Source organism: Eleutherodactylus coqui, chromosome 2 (assembly GCF_035609145.1).
Source record: "Eleutherodactylus coqui strain aEleCoq1 chromosome 2, aEleCoq1.hap1, whole genome shotgun sequence".
Classification (NCBI taxonomy): domain Eukaryota; kingdom Metazoa; phylum Chordata; class Amphibia; order Anura; family Eleutherodactylidae; genus Eleutherodactylus; species Eleutherodactylus coqui.
The window spans coordinates 146695935-146711512 of record NC_089838.1 but is presented as its reverse complement, the minus strand read 5'-3'; the positions used below and the strand labels follow the sequence as shown (position 1 = coordinate 146711512).

At 42.5% G+C, this 15578-nt stretch overlaps 1 protein-coding gene across 2 annotated transcripts in view; it reads right to left on the bottom strand.

Moving 5' to 3' along the window:
• The window catches only part of NELL2 (neural EGFL like 2), a 258773-nt gene that overhangs the window by 131425 nt on the left and 111770 nt on the right, over positions 1–15578 (bottom strand). For both annotated transcript variants that reach the window (XM_066591718.1, XM_066591719.1), the window contains exon 9: positions 12583–12685. In XM_066591718.1, the coding sequence (XP_066447815.1) occupies positions 12583–12685 (103 nt within the window). The remainder of the gene's footprint in view (positions 1–12582; positions 12686–15578) is intronic.

The window sequence follows — 15578 nt, the reverse complement described above, 5'->3', positions numbered from 1 at the left end:
AATAATGTCCTAACTATACCTATTCCCAAAAAATAGTGCCACACAGTCAGTATCCCTGAAAACAACAGTGCCTGATAAATAGTACCCCATATTGTGCTACAGACATTGTTAGTGCACCACAGAGTATAAGTTCTACCTTTTGTATCGTCACACGGGCGTTAGCACGTATACGCTTGCTATCGAATTGTATATGTGCTATGCATGGCACACGATCGCGGGCTATTGCACCGAGGTCGGTGCATTTTACTATACTATATTAAACTGATAGGACCGCTCACATCAGCTTGGTCCTGGTAGCGCCATGTTTGAGTAGGCAGGCCAGCCTACTTAGTAGGTGAGACAGCCTACTTAGTAGGTGGGGCAGCTGGCTCGGTAAGTGGGTAAGCTTACTTGTTGGCGGGTCAGCTGACTCGGTAGGCTGCATGATTTGGGGTAGGCGGGGGCCTTCCGTGCGCAATTGCGCAGAAAGATAGAGCGTGTCGCGTTCTTTTCCCTATGCTTGAAAAACCACATGTGAGGCAACCCATTGAAGTCAATGGGTTTATTTGCTATGCATTGCAGGCACAGATTTCGTGATTGGAACTGCGCTCGTGTGAGGCCACCCTAAGAGAGAATCACTCCAAGAGCACAATGTGCAATCCTGAAAAAGGTGAAAAAGAACCTAAGAGTACCAGCAGCATTTTAGCATGATTGACACTATTCTTCACTTTTTATGCCAGAATTCATGGTTCTGACATTCAAGCCTTTTTTGTGCCATCTAACAAACTCAGCTCTACTACAACTCCTTTATCCCTCTGTAAAATAGATTAATCTCCTCCTTATGTTATTCATAAGACAGAAATGCCCATTGGTGACTTTGCAGTAACGTCTCAGGTATGTTTCAATCCATGCAATTAAAGGGGTTGTCCCGCGAAAGCAAGTGGGGTTCAGCACTTCTGTATGGCCATATTAATGCACTTTGTAATGTACATCGTGCATTAAATATGAGCCATACAGAAGTTATTCACTTACCTGTTCCGTTGCTAGCGTCCCCGTCGCCATGGTGCCGTCTAATTTCAGCATCTAATCGCCCGATTAGACGCGCTTGCGCAGTCCGGTCTTCTCCCTGGTGAATGGGGCCGCTCGTGTCGGAGAGCTGGTCCTCGAAGCTCCGCCCCGTCACGTGTGCCGATTCTAGCCAATCAGGAGGCTGGAATCGGCAATGGACCGCACAGAGCCCACGGTGCACCATGGGAGAAGACCCGCTGTGCATCGTGGGTGAAGATCCCGGCGGCCATCTTAGTAAGGTAAGGAAAAAGGCGCCGCAGCGCGGGGATTCGGGTAAGTACTAAACGTTTTTTTTTTAACACATGCATTAGGTTTGTCTCGCGCCGAATGGGGGGCCTATTGAAAAAAAAAAAACCCGTTTCGGCGCGGGACAACCCCTTTAAACTCATCTGAGCATGTGCCATTCATACAATGTGGACCATTACCACATCCAGTGTATTACCAAGTTACTGCTGTGATGAATTAGGGCATGCAATAGGCTCAATGCAGCAGCAGTTAGCTTTTGACATTGTTATATCAAGGTTTGCACCATGACTTTCAATGATGTCTCCTTCATCTATCCGAGGAACTAGGTTCAGAGCGCCTTCCTGGGGTTTTCCATGAACCATAACACAGCTATGTATAATCACCTGACATTTACGGACGTCAATGTGTTCATTAGCAGGTAGTCCACTTAATTAAATGCACTTTTGACTGCCATAATTTATTTAACATTTACCTTTGCTACTAGAGTGTGCCTAAATTCCACAAGGTGTACTTGGCTACAACGCTATAAGTGAGCCAGGTCTACACATAATACACAATGCTATACGTCAAGATGAATTTAGCTCTGCTGCTAACTATGTATCTACCAAATGTATTAGACATTAATTAAAATGACAAACTAGTGTAATGAATGCAATTGTTAAAGGAATAGTTTTGTCTACAGCAAGAAGTACTGCATACACAAATTAGAGTATATTACAAATAAATATAATTGTGATAAATGTCTTTACCTTTAAATAAATAACTTTATGTTCAAACAACTTTCTTATATTGCATTTTTCCTAAAAAAAAGTAGTAGAAATATTTTAAAATCCATCTTTGTAAGGCTAACTTCACACTGGCGAGTGAGATATGGGGCAGAGTGTTAAGGCAGCAGTATGCAGTCCTAAGCTCTCACTCACGACCTGAAGGTTGCAGGTTCAATCCCCCGCTTGGTTTAAGTAGCCGGTTCAAGGTTGACTCAGCCTTCCATCCTTCTGAGATCGGTAAAATGAGTACGCAGCCTGCTGGGGGGTAGTAAGCCTGCGCTGCGGATTAAGTTGGTGCTATACAAATAACAAGTCCCTTTCCCGTTCCCCCTGTGAATCACGGGCCGATATCGCACTCCCCACCATCTGAATTCCCCATGGATGCGAGGTGTTTTCATGTATTGATCCTCCCATTGTTGTCAGCATGTGGGATGCTGCCGCTGGCCCTATTGAAAACAATGGGCACTGCGATGCGAGAGCACACAGAAAGACAGAACATGCTATGGTTTGTTTCCTGCATCCCATTGCGGTGCCATGGAAGCATCAGTCATGCGAATGACCCCATTTAAAAAAATGAGGTTCATATTTGGGCGAGATTTGTGCATCTCACAACACACAAATCTCGTACGATTTGCTCGTCTGTGAAAAGGGGCTGGTGGCAGCATCACACCGCGTGCTAAGTGCACGCGAGGGAGGTCTCCAACACCTCGCATTTTCTGAGAATTCACATAGTGGGGAACGCAATATGGGGCTGTGATTCACAACTCCATATCGCGCTCGCCAGTGTGAAGGTAGCCTTGCATCTGTTTCTGGAAAACCTGGCAGATAATTACAATGGCTTGGAGTCTTGAAGGTATGGATGACTACCCCGGTAAGAGCTCTAATGGTGGTCATATTGCCATTAAATCTCTACTGAACTAAATAAGTTGTAGCATAATCTTTAACCCATAGAGGACCAAGCGCAGTAAATATACTGCACCTAGTCCTGGGCTTAAAGCACCGCTGATAGTAAAATTACGGTGGGGATTTAAGCCTCCTGGCTCTGCAATCAATCAGAGGGAGGACAGTTGTCAGCTGTTACTGACAGTTGATAACCTGCAGGAGAAGGCAAGAGGGATTTTTAACCCTTTCTGCCTTTTCCTTCCCTGAGTACACAGAGCTCAATGAGCGCTGTGTACTAGAAAGTGGAAGTGTAGCTTCCCCTACGGGAGCTGGGGGTTCACGTGACCACCAGGATTCCCTGCTATAGCAAAGCTGCAGGGTCGTACTGACCAGCTCTGCCAGTGACTATTGTCACTACAGGGGATGTTTTGCCCTGTAACTGAGGCTCCTATGGATGCTGCTGCAATGGATGCTTCAGCTACAGTGGGAAAGTGTCAAAAAAAACCCTAAAACATATGAATGTGCCCCAGAGGTCTTATTTGATGTCACGGGTGACATAGATAGTAAAAACTATAATTACATAAATAAGTAAAACAAAATTACAGAATAAAACAACAATATATACATAAGAAAGAAAATAAACCAAAACTGATGCCAACCAAAACAGTCACTATAAGCGCCCTGCAAGCCAAAACCATGCATATTATATATCAAAACGTCCAAAACAAATAGAGGAAACCATTCCAATACTTCATTTTAGCATAAATATACTAATTTAAAAAAAATAAATACAAATGTTTTTAAAAAATCATTTTTTTAGCTTTTTACCCCCAATAAAAAATTTTTAAAAATGGAAAGAAAGGCAGTGAAAAAGATATTTTTAAAAAATCACCCTATATGTCAGGGGAAAAAAATGCAGCAAAAATAATTTTGGTAGCTAAATGAAAAAAAATAGGGCAGTTAAACCACCACATGGGTAAAATCTCTAAAAAATGTCTGGTCATTAAGGTACAAAACAGCCCGGTCCTTAAAGGGTTAAGATGTTGTCTTGTTGAGATAACCTTATTTCAACAGACGTCAATCAGGCGATCAGCTGATCGCAGCAGGTCCAGCTATAAAACCCCAGCATTTAGCTGATATTGTTGGTTAAGGCTAGTGCCAGCCATACATTTCTGGAAGTATTACAGGAAGGCCAATAGATTGTTGGACATATTCTGCCATATTCTCATTCTAAAAGTACTAAGAAAAGAGCCACTTTTCTTAGTACTTTTTGTTTTACTGTATGCTTCCAATCTAAGACTAGTTTCGGTATTATACTCATCTATCTATTGTGTTTGGCTCACCCAATTTCTTACAGATGCTACGACACTGTTGAAAGTAATATTGCAAACATTGATATAACATTTTTTCATAGTTTTGTCTACATTGTTCTTCATTTACCACTACAGCTGCATAGACTTATCAAAACCTATCTTTGTAGCATAGCGATGCTGCCACAGCAATTCATTGCTGAGCAGCTGTATTACGTAGCAGAGGGGTGCCAAGTCCTTGGTCAGGACAGCCAGGGAGGGAGTTTCGGCTTGAAAAAGAAGTGGGTGTGTAGAGTTGTTCAAGTCAGTGCACATTTGAGCAAAATGGTTTCTGAAGTAGCTCATATGACAGAAGCAAGGGATGAAGAAGTTAAAGTTATTACAGTTCAAGGCTGTCTACCATATCCTTTAAGTAAAAAAAAGTAAAAAATTAACTGCACAATTTGCCTCGAGTCCTCCTAAACCTTTTACCCTAGGCCCTAGGTAAAAAAAAAACAGCTGTTTGCTGCTGACAGAGGTGGGTATTATTGTATCTTGACACCACTAGGAAGTCCTGGAGGAGACAAGAATGACAGGGAGGTGACACCCCCTATTGCTGATTGGCTGCCAAGATGTATTCCCTGCAGGTTCTGGCAAGCCAGTATGATTCTTCTCTCCTGTTCCTGCGCTCACCCCCCCCCCCCCCCGCCCCCTTGTTCCGCTCCTCAGGTCCCAGCAGCATGCTCATGTTCTGCCCGCTGCGGACACTCTGTCCCCGTTGAGTTGCAGCACTCCTCTGGTCCTAGGAGCCTGCTGATGTTCTACCCGCTGCTGACAGCGGCCACCACAGTGTGCTGGGATCCGGCCACCCTCCTTAGCTATGCTCCTGATTTTTCACATACACTGAATCCTCTACCCCAAATTCTGCATTAACTGATAGACATGTCCTCTGCTCCATGCTGAGCTTCAAGTTATAGGGGCGGGCTGTACCAGCCTTTCCCCACCTGCATCCTGCAGAGTGACACCTCTCTTCCTATACACAAAAGAGGAGAGAGCTGTCAGTCTTCATGCAGCATGCAGGGAGAAGCTGGCGTGGATCTGTCCCCATGACTTGGAGCTCAGCTGAAATTTCAAAGTGTATTTATTCTAAAATGCCACAGCGTTTCATAATAAGACACCCATGGGGCAACAGACATCCCTGTCCCGGGTTCGTGCTACTCATAGCTCAGGCCGCATGAACCTGATGACAGATCGCCTGTAATTTGTAAACATAATTTAAAAGATGCAAACTCTTGCAAAAATACTCCACATAAGCTCGTTCGAATATAATCACCGGGGTTCTTCTGGTCTATTCAGGAATATAAAATTAAATAAACAAGCCGAGTAACTTAGGGATAATTACTTGTTTCAAGAAACCCTTCATTTAATAGTACTTGTAAAAGCATTTCAAAATGATGATGATCAATTATGTGTTAAACACAGTCCAAAGCATCCGTGTATCATTCTACAATAACTGCAGAAGACTATAGCATCTGCACTGTAAAGATCTAGAACATCTATTTCATCTGCAATGATGGATCTGGCAATCATAGTGTTAAGCAGTGAGTTTGTCAAGAAGAATCCTGCAGAAGAGGTATATTTACACAGGGCTGCAGCAGAGAACAGCACCAATACCAACCTGCAAAAAGCAGATACAAGCTATTTTTTTCTGCAGTATTATTTCAGTTGAGGGTTTTAGAAAAAAAAAAACAATTCTCGGTAAATGCTCCACAAACTAACTACAATTACAGTTGCTTTAACTACAATTACAGTCTCTTGGAACCCCCATAGATAAGTTCTGATCTGTGGGGCAACCTGACAGCAAGATTTCAATTTCCCTGCAGTGCCACCACAGGGTAAGGTAAGCTTTACACAGTTACTGTAACACATCATTCACTGAGAGCTTGAGAACCCTTTGTAGCCAGCGTCTGCTCTGGTTAATACTATAGATAAGGGTCATGAATGGGGGACCCCTCTGTATCATCTCAGAATATTCTAATAGTGTATTTGAAAATGGATTTTTAAAGTCAGCCAGCATACTGTATATATGGAACATGTGGATATACTTGAATACATTATGTTGCATAGATATAGCTTTTTCCTAAGGTTACATTGTTTCCTTGCTGAGGTTAACCTGCTTATTTAACCAAGCCACTTGGGACAATGTAGAGCTATGTGGGCTGTAACGCAGCATGCGTCTTGGGGGTTATAGCTGTGTGGAGGTGGTCTCTGCTGTAAACACTTTCCGCACAGCACACAATTCCTGGCATACAGACAACTAATCATTTGCCTTCTGCAAGAACACAGTCCTAGGTTCTCCACTAGTAAAAAATACCCCATACAATTACCTATAACAATCAGCAAAATGACTTTAGATTAGCATTTATTAACACAATTCCCCATCCACATACTTTCACAGTAACTCACAGGGGAGACTGAAGCATTTTCCCCAGAAGCTTTCTCTTAGGCTGTGAGTTCTACGTCATTCATTTTTGAAAAAGGATAAAAATAGAATCTACCAGCGGTGTAAATAATTTATTTCCTTTGCTTCTGAGAGCAGCCTTTTTGTTTCACTGCCAGCATGGCTTAACACTCAAGCTTCTATGATAGATACTGTATCTCAAAAGAACACTTCTAGGTTAATTACAGCACAGCAATGTGACCTGCATTCCACACATATAAGAGCTTTATCAATACTAGGAAAAGAAGCAACAATGCAAAATAGGTTGGTGGGACATATCGCTACATTTTTCAAAGATTTCTAATGTGATTAGATACAATGACAATGCATAGAAAACATCTGGGCTCACTCTACTGTATAAAAGAGTTTAGTAAACGGAACATGTTTATTTGTATATGACATGCTAGTATTGAAACTTCAATAAAAAAGAGATTTAACAAAAAAAAAATATTAGTAGAATATTCAGAAGTATAGACGATAGCTAATCTGTCTATTCCTACAGTTAAAGGAACACTCCAGGGAGGAGTGGCACACTGTGTTCGGCTTAGTGTAATGCATCTTTTACAGGGGCAGAGAATATCATAATTCTCGTTTGCCCGAGCGAACGATGTGGTGACGTCATCACCAGCTTGTTCACACTCGGGAAGCCCATTTAGACTGTATGATTCTTGTTGAGTATCTTACAGTTCTCATGCACTTATCATTCAGTGTTTCACATTCCTATGTGAAACACTGAACAATCAGTGTTTAAACCGCACGAGAAGTGACTGAGCCTATGCTGGTTTTTATGCCGGTTGAGGGCTCAGTCAGACGGGTGTTTTTTCGCGTGATTTGCGCATGCGCATGCGTCCGGCGATTTTATAAAACCATTGCTTCGCAATGGTATCGGACACATGAGCGCTTTTTATGCGCTCGTCCAATAAATTATAGAACCGAAATCGCAGATCGCACCTATCTGCGATCTGCGATTCCTGTTCTCTTCTCTATATGCGCTCAATGGGGCCGGCGGCAGCAGCGCCAACCCCATTGAGAACATATACTAGACAAATCATTCTCCTCTGCTACAGGTGTAACAGCTGTGGCAGAGAAGAATGATGTTTGCCCATTGAATTCAATGGAGCCGGCAATACAGCCGGCTCCATTGAAAGCAATGGGCTGCCGGCGATCGCACAATGAATTTTTGGGAAGGGCTTAAAAATATAAGCCCTTCCCGGAAATTCATCCAGAAATGTGTAAAAAAAAATATGTATATATATACTCACCTTGTCCCGGCAGACAGGGTTCAGCCGCGGCGGCCGGCAGTTCTCCTGAACTGCTCTTAGTAGTATTCAGCAGCTGGGGCTTTAAAATCCCCGCCTGCTGAATGAGCTGCCTCTGATTGGTCACAGCCTCACCAATCAGAGGCAGCTCTCACTCACACCCATTCATGAATTCATGAATGGGTGAGTGAGTGCTGCCTCTGATTGGCTCAGCGCTGGGATTGGAATTGGGATTTTAAAGCCCCGGCTGCTGAATACTACTCAGAGCAGTTCAGGAGAACTGCCGGCCGCCGCAGCTGAACTCCGTCTGCCGGGACCAGGTGAGTATATATATATATATTTTTTTTTTTACACATTTCCGGATGAATTTCCGGGAAGGGCTTATATTTTTAAGCCCTTCCCGAAAATTCATCGTGAGATCGCCCGCAGTCCATTGCTTTCAACGGAGCCGGCTGTATTGCCGGCTTCATTGAATTCAATGCGCTGGACAGCTCCGGCGCGTTTCTAATGAAACGCGGCTAGGAGCAGTTTTTTCGGGCGATTTTTCGGCCCCGGTCACGCGATTTGTGGATGCGCATCCGTCATGCGATCCGCAAATCGCGGGAAAAAACGCCCGTGTGACTAAGGCCTGAAACTGCACAATTCTCATTCATCATTCGGTGGTTGGCTGTATTTAAACTGAATGATTATCCCTCAGTTTTGCTTGTTTGAATGATTTACTAAACGATAATTGTAAGTGTAAATGCACCTTAAGGGCACATTCAGCTGGGCTTTCACGCCGGCCGATATATGGCGTCTCTCTCTGCAGGGGGAGGAGGCTGGAAGAGCCGGGAGCAGTGCTCTGAGCTCCCGCCCCCTCTCTGCCTCCTCTCCACCTCCCTGCACGGGGGTGGAGCTAATTCCCAGAACTTTGCCCCACCCCCGTTCTGCCTCCTCCCATTGCAAATAGTGCAGAGGGGCGGAGAGGGGGTGGAGAAGGGCGGAGAGGGGGCGGGAGCTCAGAGCACTGCTTCTGGCTCTTCCAGCCTCCTCCCCCTGCAGAGAGAGACGCCGTATATCGGCTGGGCGTGAAAACCCAGCCGATATACGGTGGTCTGAATGCACCCTAAGACCCAAGGGGGCAGTGTATGACAAATGTTCACATAGGCGGATTTTGCCATAAATTGTCTGCAGCGGACATTCCGCTGCAGATGTGCACCTTGAATTCTGCATCAAAATCAGCACCATTTGACTTGGGTTTTAATGTGGAATTCACCCAGTTATTAGAAGAGGTCTAATCCACACAAAAATTTGGTGCTAAAATTGACATGCTGCATTTTTAAAAACCACACTGGATAGCAATTTCCACACGGGTTTTGTCCTTATTTTTTCTGCAACACGTGGATGAGATTTTGAAAATCTCATCCACTTAGCTGCTACTGTTAATGCCACAGTTTTTATTTGCGGAGGGTCCGCATGAAAAATCCATGACAAATCCACACCATGTGAGCATTGCTTTAGTGTTCTTTGAATCCCCCATCTTGCATCGCTCTCTCATGCCCACCACTAGGCATAACACAGTGTATAGGTTTACAAAGGCGTAGGATTAGCATAAATTTACACAGTCCTATACTAGATGGACTCCTACATCCAATTCCTCTTCACACTAGATACCTAGATATTTTAGGCAGCAGGTAAATGCATTGGCCAGCACTCAAGTTTAGTCAGCTGCATGTAAAGAACAGTGTTACATTCGTGCTGGACTACTAACAAAACCCTGAGATTACTTGGTACTGCAGCAGTCAGGACTGACATGTTTGCTTGCTAGACAAGTGGCTAGACGCAGGAGCAGATAGATACAAGAGGTAGCGATCAGAGTAAGGCACTTGGAACCCCTCCAACAGAACCCACCTCAAAGCAGAGCATCTGTCCCAAAAGGGACGACCCCATTACTTCCAGGACAGGTCCAAGATCAGAGGGGAACCAGAGTACAGTAAACCAGGGACAAACAGAAACTGACAATAAATAAAAGATGAGAACACAGAACACAAGACAAACAGAAACACATGGGACAAACCAGAACACAGGAAGCAGACAGGAGAACTGAGCAAGCTTACTTGATCAGGAACACTGAAATATAACTGGTACCCCCAACCAGGAAGAGCTGGGTTATATAGGGAGTGGGGAGAAATAGAGCAGCTCGAGAAACAAGCCTTGGAGCAGGGAGTGGGAGGTTTAGACTACAGCAGAACATATTCTAAGGTCATTAGCAGAACAAAGAACACAGGGCGGTAGACAGAAATGAGAGAGGAGATTTAGTTTGGTGCAGCACTGTGGAGAGCTTTATGGTTGAGAAGGAGGAATTCTATAGTGCATGGGCAACCAGTGCAGTGACTGGCACAGAGTGGAGGCATCAGTGAAGTGGTTAGACAAAAAGATGAGACTGCCTGCTGCATTCGGGATTGATTATAGGAGGGGACAGTTTAGTGAGGGGAAACGATTAGTATCAGGATTAAGCAGTTTAGATGGCAAAAACACAAGAAGTTCAGTTTAAGAAAGATTCCATTTCAGGTACGGTACATGATATTGAAAATAATGGAGAGACAATCCCTGCTGTTTTGTAGTTGTACAGGGGTGATGTCTTGGGAAGAGATTATAATTGGGTGTCATCAGCATACAGATGGTACCGAAAGCCAAATCTGATGAAAATTTATCCAATGGGTGCTGATTAGATACAAAAAGAGGGTAACAAAGATAATACTTGCTGGTACTTTAAGTGTTAAATAAGAAAGAAGTGCTTTCGCTATGCAGAGTGTTGCACCTTCACCATCAGTATTTTACCACATTCTCTTTATAAAAAAAAGAGGGGGCCTGGGACCAAGCTCTGTAGATCCCCAACGACAAGAGGAAGAGTAGAAGTGGAGGCGGCAAATGACCCTGCAATCTTCTGATCTTGATTATCAGAATCTGTTGTGCTCTCCTAGGTACCACATAGGGACCATAATTCTATGTTTTTGTTGACTGCAATTATATATTTCAGTTCCTCAGTCTAAAGTATGTAGCTAGTGAATGAGGTATGATATAAATTATGCCATTCATACAACTATGGTATTTATGCTTATGATCATGATCTCTATTAGATTCCTGTGCCCAATAAAAATATGTGCTTATGTAGTTGGATCTTGGTCAACATAAATACAAAAGCAGTTTAATTGTATTCATATAATAGAAGAACAGATTTGTGAAAATCTGGGTAAATCTTAGACTAACTGTAGAATACCTGTGGTAAGTACAACATTATTAAGATATTTGAAACTTCAATTCCTTAATGGCAGCCCATTTTATGTCTTAACGACCAACTAATTTTTCATTATTTTTTCATTGTTGCATTGCTAGAGTGGGAGGATTGGGGGAAAAAATAAATTCTACAATGTTTTTTTGGATTTCCTTTTTTTGGCGTTAAGCACGCAGAATAAATAATGTGAAAACATTATTCACTAGGTCAGTAGGATTCCAATGATATATATAGTTTTTTATTATGTTTTGCTATTTTGTACACTAAAACCTCTTATTTTTTTAAAGATTTGGTCTTGTTATGGTCTTGGAATGTGGAGACACATTTTTAATTTACCTTCAACTGAGCTGGCACCAGCGCTCCATTCTCTATCAATGGGACTGTGAATATAGCCGAGTAGTTGCCGCTCAGCTATTTCGGTCAGCCCCTTTGAAATGAATGGAGTGCTGACCACGCATGCTTGGTTAGCGCTCTTATTCACAGTGATGTCTCTGTGAGGGGAGAAGCGACCCCCACAGTTATAGCAGAGTGGGACATAGGAGTCATATTTTCGAGAATGGCATGGGTCTCAGTGGAGACCCCTATTGATCAGCAAGTAAGATAACTTGTAATTGTGGTACTACCCCTTTTAAAATAGAAAAACACAACAGATTTATCACATGATAGAAACAAATCCCACCCAATAGATCCCATTAACTATGGGGAATAAAACAGAACTGTTTAACTCAGTTTTTATTTCCATTTCTCTACTCCTTAAACAGAACAGAGAAACAAAGATGCATAACTGAGGCCAACGGCAGAGCGGATGAGCCGTAAAAAAAAAGGCAAAAAGTAAGGTGTGACCTTAACAATAAGCAGTATAGGTAAATCATATTTACACAAGAGTTTAGTAACTAAAAATGTTATTACAATGAGATTGCTTTAAATCTGAACTTGTGTAAAATGTAGAATAAAGCAACCTAATTAGGTAAAATAGCAAAAAATAATAATAATAATACTAATTATTTTGAAATTATGTAACTTGAGAAAGCATCTGGGATTACTCTGTGATGGTGTCACTGGTTTATCATCACTCCTGCTATGTGAAGAAGCCCAATATACATATATTTGACAGCAGGCGGTACATTATTCCCTTCAGTGTTTAGTACTTTTATGTGATGCCATTAGCCACCCTCCGTTCTCTAGCTGTAAATGATTTGAAAACAATTTTGGATTTTGAATGGAAATATTAGTGTAATCATCATTATAAGGATGATCACTCTGGAATATGGAAATGAAAACAAAACATTGGTAATATTGTGGTCAGAAATACACTTACGTTGGCATTCTTTGCAACATTTGCCAGGAGCAAATGCAGGTGCAGAATAAGCCGGACATGATGGTTCAGTACAGACTAATGCTTCACACTGAACAGTCCCATTCTGTGAAGAACAAACAAGAAAATTACTATCACATTATTCTAAGTAGCAGTAGAAAATAATAGTATCAACATAAAACCCTGACTCACATATTACATTACCAGCCCCACGCTGCTAATAGAAGCCTCCTACAGAACAATTTCAGTAAGCTGATACTGTACAAAATGTAACATAATAACACAACAGGGAAGGCTTCATCTCTATTGCCGAGAGCATGGAGGAGACATGTTCCTATCACTGAGGATCTGCATTGATTTTGAATCTTGTTCTTTTTGGTGGTTGCAAACTCTACAGTATTTCCAAAGCCTGTACAAATGCATGATATATTAATTAAGGGCGGCTTCAGAGGAGCGTATGCGCAAATTGTAGAGTGAATGAGGTTTGTTTGAGTGCGTTCCTGCATACCTTACTGTACGTATTTGCGCAGGCATGGCATGTTCACATGGGTGGAGAACACCCAGCCCTGCCCTGATTTAAATGGCTGTAAACTCTAATGAGTTCCTGATGTATGCTTTTCCCAGCAGGTTTTCACAATGAATTGCGCATCCCGTTGCCTAGTGCATGTGCATTGCTACACCTCCCATAGACTTCTGTGGGGACTTTTTGTGCAGAAATACGCAGAAAAATAGAGCAGGTCCTATTTTTTTGCATACTTTAAAGATGCGTGTGCAAAAAAGGGAAATGAGAACTAACCCATTGACATCAACGAGTTATATTCACTGTGTACTGTGTGTGTGTATTTTTTTATATCTTTTGTGTTCAAATATGTCCATCTGAAGGAGCTCTAAGTAGTATAATTAGAGTTGAGCGAACGTACTCTGCCAAGCTTGATGCTCGTTCGAGTATTAGCATACTCGATGGTGCTGGTTACTCGAATGAGCATCAAGCCGTGTTCGACCCCGCCCCAGTTTTTGGCTCCTCCCCGTTGTGACTCAGTGCGCGTCATTGGCAAATTTTTTGTCTGGTAGGCAGGAGGAGAGGGGGGGAGAGAGTGAGAGAGAAAGAGAGTGTGAGAGAGGGAGGGAGGGATGGAGGGAGGAAGGTAGAGGGAGGGAGAGGGAAAGAGAGAGAACCTAGGAAAGAAAAAAAAAGCTCGGCACCCGGCATCCCACATACAAAAATGCTCGGGTCTCCCATTGTAGTCAATGGGGTTCGTTACTCGAGTAGAGCTCTAGAATTTTACGAAAAGCTCGACTCGAATCCGCGGACTCGAGCATTTGGGTGCTCGCTCATCGCTCACTATTATGTAGAAAACATGCTGTCTAGAGATGAGCGAACGTACTCGGTAAGGGCGATTTCGCAATCGAGCACCATGATTTTCGAGTACTTCACTACTCGGGTGAAAAGTACTCGGGGGCGCTGTGGGGCGGGGGGTTGCAGAGGGCAGTGGGGGGTAGCAGCACGGAACAGGTGGGAGCTCTCTCTCTCTCCCTCTCCCCCCCACTCCCTTCTGGGACCCCCCACTCACCCACAGCGCCCCTGAGTACTTTTCACCCGAGTAGTGAAGTACTCAAAAATCGCAGTGCTCGATTGCGAAATCGCCCTTACCGAGTACGTTCGCTCATCTCTAATGCTGTCCAAAAGAAAAAAAAATCAAATAGAATTAAATAGCGTGACCCATAAACAGCATTTCACAAAAAGCACACGACAAATACATAAGAAAAAAAGTGGTTGTACATGGTCAAAAATGCTTTGAGAAGTTTTCTTTGTTATAAGAATTATTTTGTAAGGGTTTAAAAGTTTCATAATCCGCACCAGGTGCCTTAGACTACTAAATAAGACTAGGAAATCAAGTCTTATTTAGCCTTTTTACCGCCTGATATGAAGAGAAAAATGGAATTGCCTTCTTCTCCCTGATGCAGAGATGGCAAGATGCAGTAATGGACTAAATACTACTAGAAAGCTTCTTTGCACAGTTAGGAGATGGGTGCCACCCGAATTAAAGCTCTCCAGCCAAACAGATGGTGACTCCCTGGCTTAGACCTTACTACAGGTATCCAGAATGCAGTGACATTTTTAAAGTATTCTTTAAAAATAGGCACTTTCAGATCTCCATATTGATATACTGTAATTGCATTTAAAGGGAACCTGTCATTAGAAAATTGGTATATAAGATGCCTTCCATCTACTGCAAACGTCTAGAATGCTGTTGCTACAATTGTTTGCACTATGATGCCAGCTTATATACCAATTTTCTAGTGACAGGTTCTCTTTAAGTTGACAAGCAATATAGTTCTATTTTTTGTATTTCTTTTTTGAACTGTCATCAGAATAATTATCCAAGTGAACCCCACACATCTAGACCGCATTCTGCCATACCGAGTTTACGTTTATATTAGTTTCACATATCTATTTTCTATAGGAAAAGTAAATTTCATTTAGAAAAAGTAGGAATTTTTTTTTATTCCTTTTTTTTAATGGATAAAAAAATTGATTGTAATTTCCTGGGATTCTTGCAATGGTATCAAGTTTAGACACAAGCCAACACTCTGAATTCCAGACTACAGGGTAATACCTACCACCGTGATATATTGTAGCAACCCCTCAGAGTACGAGTCAGATTGTTCTGCTGCGCTTAGCCAATACTGGTACTTTATAGAAAAGCTCTTAGTCATCAGACGGCATAGGTGTACAGCTTCTCATTGCTATGAATGCTCCGTTCACTGACGACAAGCAAAACCACTGACATTCCATTAGGGTATGTAGTTGCCAGTAGCAGCCAATCAGATTTCATCCCTTTTGGGTAATGAAAACAGCAGTCAATAGCTTTGGAGTTAGCCATCTTCTTTTACGGTAGTTTTTTTTTTTTGCTTAGATTTTAATTCCCTTTTTTTCAATTTCTCACTCTTTTTAAAGGGGGACTTTATAAGAAAAACTAATAGAAAGCAAATGGGGA